The following is a 12,240-nucleotide window of genomic DNA, read 5'->3' on the forward strand; positions in this document are numbered from 1 at the left end:
GTCTCTCGTGTAGCATAAGCTGGAATCGTTGAAAGCTACAGAATTTTAATTAGGAATTAAAAAATGTAAGATATGCAAAAATCGGGTCCTGACAAAAGTGTACCTAATATCGCCAACTCAAGAAATATTGATTAATTTATGTCTACCTATATGAGTTTTTAAAGTCATTTTCATATCTGCTTTTATTATTTCTTGCTCTATAAATGTTTTCTTATCAATTTTTTTTATTACAAAAATATAGAAATAGGATTTTAAAAATATCTTATTTTTTACGTTTGGCTGTACATATTGGGCAAATAAAGTTTATTTTGGTTGCTCCGAAAATCTCGTGACCCCACCTGTAACAAATATTACATCGAAACCATTGTTCTCAGGTAGGCGGTATTGAGAACACGCATTCTGCTAAAAGAAAAACGCTATTTTCATTATGAAAAATATTTGAATCGATTTCATTCCTTAAGTACATAAATAATTAGGTATTTCCAGTAGATATTCCTGCATTCACAGAATTATTAGACTTACCTTCTCTGAATGTGATTTAAAATTGTGACAGCCCCATAAATTTTTACACTATCAAGATTCTCTAAAATACTTCTATGATAAATTTTAGTGCTTACTTTGCGAGATATAGCGAGTGGCGATATTAAGAACTTGAGCGATATTGATCACCCTAATGATTTAATGAACTAATTGTCGACGTGCAAATGATTAACCTGTCTATGTTGCTTGAAATACTAATCTCGGTGTTCCTTGATTTGCAGAGGATTCCCACGTGTCCTGTGAAGAGTCCACAGCCCCTGAAGGAGTTCGTGGGTCGCTGCCAGACGATGCCATCGCGAGTGAAGAAGTCCTTCTGCGGCTGCCTCCAGGTAGCTACACTTATCTTGATCACGTGCTCCCAAAATAATTACAACCCGTACCACAATTTCCCCACTATCGCCCTTATCAGCACCCCGCATAAAACCTGCACGTATTTCACTCTTTTCTTTTCTCAACCACCAACTCGAACACTTGGATCGATAAGTATACACCTATTCCGCCTGGAGCAACGAGCAACCGCACCAAACTCCCCGCTAACCATTCATAATTCCATAAAATACAGTACCCCCATCGCGTTCTACGTTCGACGGAGAAAAAACTACCCCAGCACGCTAAAACTCCGCAGCGATCGAACGGCTGAAAGAGACGAATCAGTCGACCACCAGCCGTGAAAATTAATTTCACTTCTTCCTGAAACATCGCCGCGGTTCCGCGTTCCTCGTTCGAATTGGTGGCCGATTGGTAACGAGTCGACCGCGGCGAGCTTCCACGAAGCCTATTGTCATCAGGAAGTCGTTGCGCCCGTCAAGGCGCGGCGATCGAAGTACCAGGGAAACGGTTTCCCGTGAAAACCAGCCGAGCAGCGGACGGAACGTCGCGCGCGTCAGAATCCGCTCGCGTTCCCGTCCCGAGCGGATGACGGTGCGTTAAATCGCTGCCTCTCGGTGCACACCCATGGATGCGTGGCATTCTTGCGTTCGTTGCGTCGGCTCCAGTGGCATCTGCAATGCAAAGCGATGCTTGCGCATTCCCAGCGCGCGTCTCGAGCGCCTGGCGACCTGCGGGGATCGCGATACGCTTTTCATCCGGAAAGGGAACGTCCTGACTGATTAGGCGTGTCTCTGTTGGATAAAGGCTGGGTGCAGATGGTCGTGGTCGCTCTCTGCATTGGGGATCACGACGCGGAGTCTGGGATAGGCTGGAGGAGAAAGGCGAATGGGTATCGAAACGAAAGTGACGAGGATTGAGTCATTAATCCAGCTTCCGGATGGCTGGCTGCGATTATGGCACGCGAACGGATTATAAATCGCTCGGGATATCCTCTGAACCGGAAACCCGGCGGAAGTGGGGCTAGGAACCAGATGCTGGAACGAGTCCTCGCGTGATTTCGCGCTTTTCATCCATGGGACATCCTGTGATATTCAGATCCAAGACTCTTGCAGCGTTTCTGCCCGCGTTGCGCTGGAGGGAACTTGAATTTAGAACAGAATATCGTTCATCGAATAGCAATCACTTGTCGCAGAAGTTGGTGAATTTTTCCTCGAATTATTACTTTGAATCAAGTGGTCCACGATTCGAGTAGACTTCGAAGCAAAGGAGATTCGAATGAATGGGAACAATATACAGAAATTATCCGCGAATGCCCGTCATCGACACTTTCGCAAGTAGACGTCATCGGTTGCAGCGAGGCAGGCTGATTCTCTTTTTGCTGACTGATCGATCAATATCTCGAGGAATTTAATTAATGCGCAGAGCTAGTATGATCGTGGCAAGAGAGGTGTGTTTCCAGGGATGTGATTGTCGCATACCAATCCCTCTTTCGCCAAACCAGTTGCCGGGGACACGAGTATCCGATCCTCGGCCTTCGTGTTACTTTCATACTGGCATCTGGCTGTTCCGCGCGAAGTTTTATTATTGGCGAAGCGATCGTGCATGAATGGGAATTAACTGCAGTTCGGTTAAGCGCTATCTTTAATGATCTACCTTTACGAGGTCTAATAACACTGATCGTCGATAAAGCAATGCATTAAAATACCCGGGAGAAACTGCGCTTCTAATTAAAACAGCATCTGCTCCATTTCACTTTAACCCGTCGAGGATACTTAATTTACGGGTGAAGTTCCATTCGCCGGGAAGAAGGAAGCCTCGAGACTCCTGGATAATCATAAAAAAGAAAAAGCAACGCGATTCCACTGATCGTGAGAATTGCCTTGGTTCCGACCCGAAGTATCAGTTTCCTCAGCTTCGAGCAGGGAGCACAGACGAAGGAAACGAATTTCCATGAAAAATACGCGTGCCTGCGCGGGCGCATCTCGGCACGGTACGACGGCCAGCCGTAATTAGCATTAAATGCAAGAGTGGCGAAGACGATAGGTGCCAGCCAATTAAACGCGGAGCGCGATCCTCGCTATCGCGGCGAAACGTTTCGCATCCACTCGCATCCTCTGGAACAATGCGCGTTTGTTTCCATTTTTATCCGCCTGGATCGCTTAGATTTTCTTGTTACGCGCGTTCCACGCCGCTGGGAGATCCTCCGAGCGTCTAGCGATCCGTCTGGCCGATAATGCGAGCGCGGATGCTGCTGACGGGTGATAAATCCATTCGCCAATTCGCGTCCCGATTTCTGGACAGACGTTTCAACGAGAGCCGTCCGTTCTTCGGCTGAGCGTAAACAGGAAAGTGAGAGGCGTCGAGGGTTTAACGCGTCGAACGCTCCTCGCTCTCGTCCAGCGACGTCCTCCGCAGCACCGGCCCCGTCGAGGCGCTTCTATTCTCCCCTCGAGTGCCCAGAAGTTCAACGCGATCTCCCATCAAATGTCACTCAGCCTCGGGACTCGAGAGATTTATTGTTCGGATACTATCTGTATCGCGATGGTGTCGATGATCACGATTCAGTCGCGCAGATCATCTCCCGCTGGAAGCCTGGCTGATGAAGACGGATGAACGGCCGAGGGACAGTCGATGGAAGCGCGAACACGCGAATGCACTCGCGAGCTTCGAGCCCGGAAGAGCCTCCATTTCCATCGATTACCGTCGCGCCAGCAATAACGGGCAAATTGGCGCGAAGCCACGGATCTTCGATTAATGATGTTCAATCGACGGTACCAGCGTCTTATCAGCGTCGATGACCTTGCGAACTCGCACCTCACGATCGCGCGAACAATCTTCTCCGAGAATCAGTAGAGAGATACTCAAAAGCAGCTTGCGCCAGAGCCAAAGGCACCACCGTTAAGTCCTTCGTTTCCATTTTTTACTACCTCGTTAACGACGCAAGAACATTCGACGTCCAGAGGACTATCTCCTCAGCTTCGTCCGGCCAGCACCCTTTATCTGTGCATCCACCTTTGGAGGACCATTTTCGGCCACTTCCAGGGAATCGAGGGAACGCGGTATCGTTTCAGCGAATCGATTGGAGGAAAAAAAAGCAAAGCACCTCGCTGTTTCCTCGACGAAGAGTCCGCCAGCGATTCCTAAGCCAGTCGTCCTTGAGCGAATCCCGCGACCCGAGAGAGTCCATTATGCCGATCAACCCTGGTCAACGCTTCCTCCGCGCAGCAGGGCGTGTCTGGCGTGGAAAAGGGCGGCTATATTCCAGCGAGGCGAACATAATCGTATTTCCAGTATCCTCCGGGATTCTGATAGTCGTTTCTTTTTTTTTCTTTCAGCCGTCAGATCCGTCGAACGGCGGGGATGGTCGATGGAATGCAACCGTAGAAGGCGTCGGAAAGCCTCGAAACGATCGGTATCAGGTGCGCGAGTCACGGGGAACTTTCGTGTTCCGCGGCGACGCTTTCAATTATCGACGATGCAGGAATTTATACACGCTTCCTGCACGCTCTCGCCGGCATAAGAAGCGACAGAGAGACGCGGCTCGCTCAACTTTTTCCCCGCTGTTCCGCGGCTGGTTTGCATGCCTCCGCGTCGTTCGCTCTGGGGTATTTTGGATTCCTTGGCTCTTGCCCGTCGCTGCGCTTTATCGGCGTTCCTCCTCGTCGGCCAAGCCATCGATAATGGAAGATTAAAGCGCCCGTCGAACGGCCGGGAAAAAGTTCCACGTCCAGGGAGATGGAGTCGTTCACTTTGATGTCCCCTGCGCCACGCATACCATGGCAATTCGCTCGTTATCCCCAGCTCCGTTCCCACACTTCCCGAACAGTTCCTCGCCCGAGCAATTTTCCATTTTCACGGTCCCGTTCCACGGGACTTTGCATTCCTTTGGAAGGAACACTTCGCTCGGACTGGCGGCTGGAATAATCTCCCCGTAGCTTCATACTTTACGACGCCTGAACTGCCCCTAAGCAACCCTGTAAAAACTTAACGAAGCTCAGATCTGCGCCGTGCTTTCTTCGATTATCGCACGGTTAGAATGATAGAACGCGGGACAAGAGCAGGAGCAGCTCGTGGAGGAAAGAGTTCGGTAAGAAACTTCGTTCTCAGGATGCGAACGATCCTCTCTGTGGAACGGAAAAATTATGCTAATGCCACGGAGTCGTACGCGATCACGTTCCCGAGGAGTTTCTTACGGGACCTCGGTACCGCTCGAGGCACGTTGGTTTATTGCGAAGTAGACGCTTCGGAAGCGAGCGTATGTGGTGGCCGGGCGGCCAGATCGTTGTTTCCCATCGCTCCACTCGCGTCGATGCATCCGCAATTTCTTCGGGGTACAGAATAGAACGCGACCGTAATGACTTTCTTTCGCGACCGCGCGAAATTGCTCCGCCTCGGACACGGTCGAGCGGCTAGGTTCTTTCGGACCCTCGTTTCTTATCCATTTCCAGCGATTGTCCTTAATCGAATAGGAGTTCAGCTTTTGTGGAGATACGGTGGAGGTTTTATGGTGGAAGCGAGTCGTAAGAATGTTAATTCGTTCGCCACTCGACGTGCCTCCCACGCGCGCGTGGGTGTTGCCGGACTCCGAATCAGAATCCCCCTGCACTTGTCGATGCATGTAAATGGGGAAAGAATAGCTGCGCAGCGTGTTCCGCTGCGCGTAGATACATGATTTATCCTATTTCACTCCAGACACCTTGTACATTCTACTCGCAGCGGTGAGATAGCATCTCTGGTACCATCAATTGCTGAGTAACCCGAGTAGAGCGCCCGTGTCACTCCACTTGCCATTCCCATTCGCCGGGGGGTTAAATCCCAAGCGCTGTCCGAGGTTAAACCCTCGAGGGCCTCGAGGAAGTTCCCTTGGAAGCGTTCGCGACACAGCCGAGTATAAGATTTCGCTTTCGTTGCCATGCTAACTAGCGTAAATCGCATCGCGTGCGCCCGAATGGATGCCTCGCTGTATTAAATCGAATCGCGTTACGCAGTCATAATGTCGCTTCCTCGATCGTGCCTCGGATTACAACGGGCGCTGGAAAGAGCAGGAAGAGGGACACGCCGGGGAAAACGCATTTATGAAAACGCAGGATGCGATGACCGCGGTTATTCAATGCCTGGTTCGCGAGCCGCGCTGCTCCCTGCCATAATTTGCAATCTCCTGCGCGGCCGGCTGGCAGATTTTATTACGCGAGGACGTTGAACGCGTGGTCCCGTGCCACCAAGGTATTTCATAGAAATGAACGTGTTGATTTTTTCACGATCGAGCCAGTTGTGGCGAATGGCTGGATTGAAATACCATCGGCGATCTAATCGTCTCATTATCGAGTGTCTGTCGGCTAGATTCTTGTTTCGCGGGGATTGCGTTTGGCACTACATTTGGACCAAGCTGTGCAGAAATCTAGCAACCCTCAAAATGGCGAAAAATTAAAACACAGCATGGATACCATAATTTTGTGAACTTTATTTTGCAAAAAATTACCAATCCGTAGAACAATACCTACATTAATATAGGTACTAAAACTACCAAGGCATAGTTCAATTTTAGGATTAAAAAACAAAAACTGCATAAAATTTAAAGTAATATTAATTATACAACTCAATAGAAATAGAGCACCTTTTTTACTTTAATAATTAAAATCTTCATACTTAAACTGAGTTTCAGATCATTGAGGGTTGGTAGCTTCCTCACTAACTTGGCCCATTTGTCTCCGTTTATATCCATGCTAATACTGAAGTGAGTTTGCAAATATCTGTGCGAAAGATACAAGCAGGGATAATTCTACTGATTATTTATTTACCGATGACTCTAAGAAAATGACTCGTTAGAACGTTCGGTGTAGTAAAAAGCTGAGAGGATGCTGTATTTTCAAGCTCGTTCTCAGGCAAGTAGCCATAAATATCATCACGTGCGAGCAGCGAATGGATCGTCGCCCAAAGCCGAGAAACCCTAGCCCTAGGCGCGTTATCTTGGCGATTCTTTGGCGCAGGATCTATCCGCGCGTTATTTATGCGACTGGTTCGTCACGCTGGATAGACTTTCGTCCTCCGAGGAACGTGGACCGGCTGCTAGAGAGTCCAGCCTCCGACTGGTTGACCTCCTTTGCCATTTTTCCGCGGCGGACACTCACGTGCGAGTACCGGCTGGCCGTCGCGTGTCACGCTTTATCGCGTCTCCTCCTGTTTCGCGTTCACGTGCTGGGCTCGCGCGTGAACCCGTGAGCGTGGAACGTGTTCAGGGACGATGACTGTTGCATGGCAGCCTCGAGAAAGCAAGGGAATGAAATTGACGGAGATTAGGTGACGAAGGACAGTCAGATTGAAATTCGAGGATCGAGCTACTCAGGTTTAAAGGAACTTTGACTTTGAAAGAAGAGAAGGGAAAGATGTCAAACAGATTGCTCAGTGTTCTAGCTGCTTATTAGTTCGTCACAGACTATCGCTAGCATTCTCAATGTCCTCTATCAAATCGATTCTTTTCCTTCGCGACAAGATTCTTCCTATCGTCTTGCGATAAGCCTGGAACGCGTCTACAGATTGCAAGGCGAACCGAGGGAAGTTAGTAGAGTCATGGCTGCGTTTAGATGATGAATACTTCAGGTGTGGTGCACTCTTGAAGGCGTAGGATGATCCTCGGGAAGAATAAATAGTAATTTCCTAGTCACGTGTGAAAGTACCTTAGGAATCCAGTGCCTGAGCCGGTCCCCTGACCTTTGCTGCCGTTGGTTCTTGACTGCTCCGTTGAGTCGCATGAAAGAGGCTGGAGAATGGTACAGTGGGCACTGTTGATGATTTTCGAGGTACTCGAACATGGGACGAACTTTAGCCAGTGTAATTAGAACTGTACTTTGGGTATCGAGGAATACCAGAGGCACCGAAATCGCACCAAGAGTTTGGTACCATTTTTCAAGTCGGGTCTTTGGTACGCGCCCGAAGCGACCAATGCTCTTTCTGATCGTCGATTGCACACACTGTACGCATGCAAAGTTGGTTCACCGGCGGCATCTCGACGACCAGTCGACTCCGTGATTTAATGCCGAGGCTCGTCTTCAATAAGGTCAAGACCTGGTTGCATACCCTCGATCGTCTTCGTTCCCAATCGGTTTTCACGGAAACTGGGGAATGCCGATGGGACGAAGCAGAGGAGTCTCTCGCATCTCTTTCATCAACTGTTACAAATATCTCCTTGATCCAATTATGATTCCACTTATTTTCATCCCCCGCATTAATAATTCACCCCTCGCGAGTGAAATTTCAACGTTTCACGCTGCCTCACCAACAAATAACCCACCAGTACGCTCCTCCAGTTTGCGTCAGCCTTTCTCTGCTCCGTCCATCATCATCCAAGCGTCACCACTATCATCGCCGCCCCGAGTATCCCGCAAAAACAGAGCATCGCGAAGGTCAAACGACTACCTTGCGAAACTGGCATCGCAGCAGCTGAAGCTTCCTTTTTCCTGTTACTTGCAGGATGACGAGCCGCCGGAAATCACGTATTGCGTGGTGGAGCACACGGGCACGCTCACGCTTCAAGCGATGACGCCGACCTTGCCGATGCCAGCCGAGGAGGAGCTGAACAAGATGTTCCTCGAGCTGGTCGACGAGCTGGACCTGACCCAGGCCAACCGTCAGGCGGTTCTGGCGCTTCCAGCGAACAAAAAGTGGCAGATATACTGCTCCAGAAAGGGGAACGGCACGCTGGAGAACGGCGGGCTAAGGACCACGGACCTCAGCGGCGATCCGGAGGACTACATCAACAGGGTGAGGAGCATCGCCAGCGTGAGTATCGAGCAAGAGAAGAGGGGGAGGGCCATCTGTTGTTTAGATAGGGGTGCGAAGGTGTCTAACAGCGTGTGCGCATTTCAGAGTCCCTTTCCCGAGGAGGGCGAGGAGGTCTCGAACCAAATGCGCCAGGTGGAGGCCCTGAAGACCGCCCTGAGGACTCAGCCGCACAGCTTCGTTCTCAGGTTCATAGAACTCGATGGGCTGAACGCTCTGCTGCAAGTGCTCGGCACCATGGACGCGGAAGCGGCGAATAGTAACCTGCACACGAGCGTGATAGGGTGCCTGAAGGCGCTGATGAATAACTCGGTGAGCAAGTGATCCTCGAAGGATCCTAAGGTATAGCCGCTCCCGCGAGAAAGGGTCTCTATGCGATGATGAAATGTTACAGAACGGAAGGGCGCACGTTCTGGCTCATCCGACCGCCATCAACACGATATCGCAGTCGCTGGCGACTGAGAATATAAAAACGAAGATCTCCGTTCTGGAGATCCTGGGCGCCGTTTGCCTGGTCCCGGGCGGGCATCGAAAGGTCCTGGAGGCTATGCTGCACTTCCAGCAGTACCACTCCGAACGAACGCGCTTCCAGAGCATCATAAACGATCTGGACAAGAATTTCGGCATCTACAAGGACAACCTGTCGCTGAAGACCGCCATTATGTCGTTCATCAACGCTGTGCTGAACTACGGGCCTGGCCAGGTCACTCTGGAGTTCAGGCTGCACCTGAGATACGAGCTGCTCATGCTCGGCATCCAGCCCATCATCGAGAAGCTCAGGAAGTACGAGAACGAGACGCTGGACAGGCATCTGGACTTCTTCGAGATGGTGAGGAACGAGGACGAGAAGGAATTGGCCAGGAAATTCGAGAAGGAGCACGTGGACACGAAAAGTGCCACCGCGATGTTCGACTTGCTGAGGAGGAAGCTCAGCCACACTGCTGCCTATCCTCATCTGCTGAGCCTGCTGGAGCACTGCCTTCTATTGCCTCGTGGGTTTCAGTTTGTGACATCTTTTTATTGGACTTAGTAGGAGATAGAGCGTAAGAGTATCTGGATTCTTTCTGTTGCAGTGGATTATGGCTCCCATCCTCAGCACTGGCTGCTCTTCGACCGAATCGTGCAGCAAATCGTCCTCCAGTCGGAGGGGAACGACACAAGCACCGCGAGGAACCCCGACGTGGCGCCCATCGACATCAACGTGAAGGAAATCGTCCACTTGCTCGCAAAGGAAGAGGAACTGGTCGCGGCCAGGAAGAAGGCCGAGGAGCTCGAGCGGGAAAACTCGGACATGTCGACCAGATTGGCCAAGAAGGAACAAGAGTTGGATCTTAGGACACAGGAGAAAGTAATTTGAAACGTCGCCGCGACAGACGCGTCTTTCCTCTTCTCTCGAGTCAATGAATCTTTCTTTGGATTGCAGGAAGACATGGAGGCCAGCCTGGCGAGGGTCAAGGAACGTCTCGAGAAGGAGACGTCGATGCATATAGAGACGAAGCAGAGGATTTCAGAGCTGCACGACAACCTCGAGGCGCTGTCGCGACAGATAAACAACGAAAAGTCGGAGAGAAAGCGGCTGGAGCAATTGGTGGCTTCTGGGAGCTTGCCTGACGACGCCAAAGCGACGATTAAAATCGTCGACGACGAAGTCCTCGAGAAAGTCGAGGCGAAACCGATGCCTCCACCGCCACCACCTCCACCATTGGCACCTCCACCACCACCCTGTTTGATGCCAGCAGCTCCGCCTCCCATGAAGGTGCGAATAATCCTCGACTTTCGTAGAATTCTTCATCACTAATCCGTTTAGACGTAGGGATTCACTTAGCGTCGTCGAACTCTGAGTAACGTAAAGGGAAACTCGTAAATAGGTGGAGATAATCAAGAATGTTCCTCAACCAAGCAACCCCCTGAAATCCTTCAACTGGTCGAAGATTCCTGAACAGAAGCTGCAAGGCACAATATGGTCGGAGCTGGACGACACCAAGCTGTACAACGTCATGGACCTGGAGTCTATCGATAAGATTTTCTGCGCCTATCAGAAGAACGGCGTGTCTGCGGAGGGCTCTATCGAGGACCTGAGGACTCTGGGGAAGAACAAGAAGACCATGTCGGTGATCGACTCGAGGAGGGCTCAGAACTGCACGATATTGCTGTCGAAGCTGAAAATGTCTGATAACGAGATCACGAGAACGATCCTGTCCATGGACCAGCAGAATATCTTGCACATAGATATGGTCGAGCAGCTGTTGAAGTATATTTCCTCGTCGGAGGAAGCAGCCCTATTGGACTTGCACCAGAAGGAGCTTCAGAACAGGGCTGACTGTTTCCTCTACCAAATATCCAAGTAGGTAGTTTGTTCTTGTTTTAGTCTTCTGGCGTCTCGAGATAACGATTTCCAATACACTTGTATCAACGTCTAGCAAACACGGCACTCGAGCTGATAGATTATCAGTAATGTCCGATTAGTAAGATTGATCTCGATGAGGCGATGTTTGTGGAATGTCCGCAGAGACACTGTGATCGCACATTGTAATAGGAAGCAATGCGAACTGCTCCGTGTTATGTGTATTAATTCCGCTCCAGAGTCCCGCACTACGAGCAGAGGCTGCGATCCCTCCACTACAAGAAGAAGTTCGCCGCCAGCATCGCGGAATTGACGCCAAGAATGCGCGCGGTTCTCGAAGCTAGTCGACAAGTGGCCAGATCCAGGCGGCTCAGGAAGCTCCTGGAGTTGGTCTTAGCTCTAGGGAATTACGTGAACCGCGGGAACGCACGTGGCAACGCCTGTGGCTTCCGTTTGGCCTCCTTGAACCGTCTAGTCGACACCAAGTCATCTTGCTCGAAAGGAACCACCCTGCTGCACTACTTGGTCCAGATACTGGAGTCCAGGTTCAGGGAGGTGCTGGACATCGAGGAGGACATGCCGCACGTTCGGACAGCGGCTAGAGTGAGCATGGCCGACTTGCAGAAGGAGGTGGCCAACCTGAAGAATGGCCTTCAGGATGTTCAGAGGGAAATTGGTGGGTTGGATTAAATTAGCCGAAGCAATTGGCGCACCTTCTTCTTAGAATCTTCATAAACAGCTAGACTTTTATCTCACGAGCAACTCTTTCGACCTAGATAGTAGCACACAGGCTCGCACTAACCCTGCGATTGTAATCTCGAGTTTCCTTGATTCTTTCTAGAATTCCATCGTGGCCAGTCTCAGGTACTCCAAGGCGACATGTTCCTACCTGCGATGAGGGACTTCCAGGCCCAGGCCACGTGTAGATTAGCGGAAGCGGAGGATCTGTTCCAAGATATGAAAACCAGAGTAAGTTGAGTAGAGTAAAGCAAGACAGTAGAGCGAGGATGAGTTGAGTGAGACGTGTGTCTTCTCTGAAACAGTTCGACCGAGCTGTAAGACTGTTTGGCGAGGATTCAGCGGGCGTGCAGCCGGACGAATTCTTCGGGATCTTTGAGAACTTCCTGCAGGCGTTGGCTGAAGCCAGACAGGACGTCGAGAACATGAGGAAGAAGATAGAGGAGGAAGAGCGCAGGGCGAAACAGGAGCAAGAAGTGAGTCACTCTTTCGAAATCAGGATAAGGGAGGGT

General features: G+C 50.5%; 1 protein-coding gene across 7 annotated transcripts in view; it reads left to right on the plus strand.

Moving 5' to 3' along the window:
* Positions 1-12,240, plus strand: part of Daam (disheveled-associated activator of morphogenesis-like protein) — a 52,751-nt gene that overhangs the window by 38,852 nt on the left and 1,659 nt on the right. For all 7 annotated transcript variants that reach the window (XM_076826499.1, XM_076826500.1, XM_076826498.1 and 4 more), the window contains exons 2-11: positions 762-869; positions 8,338-8,646; positions 8,734-8,958; positions 9,041-9,638; positions 9,720-9,994; positions 10,070-10,402; positions 10,515-10,990; positions 11,230-11,666; positions 11,832-11,959; positions 12,034-12,204. In XM_076826499.1, the coding sequence (XP_076682614.1) occupies positions 828-869; positions 8,338-8,646; positions 8,734-8,958; positions 9,041-9,638; positions 9,720-9,994; positions 10,070-10,402; positions 10,515-10,990; positions 11,230-11,666; positions 11,832-11,959; positions 12,034-12,204 (2,994 nt within the window). In that variant the 5' untranslated portion in view covers positions 762-827. The remainder of the gene's footprint in view (positions 1-761; positions 870-8,337; positions 8,647-8,733; positions 8,959-9,040; positions 9,639-9,719; positions 9,995-10,069; positions 10,403-10,514; positions 10,991-11,229; positions 11,667-11,831; positions 11,960-12,033; positions 12,205-12,240) is intronic.

Source organism: Andrena cerasifolii, chromosome 14 (assembly GCF_050908995.1).
Source record: "Andrena cerasifolii isolate SP2316 chromosome 14, iyAndCera1_principal, whole genome shotgun sequence".
NCBI lineage: Eukaryota > Metazoa > Arthropoda > Insecta > Hymenoptera > Andrenidae > Andrena > Andrena cerasifolii.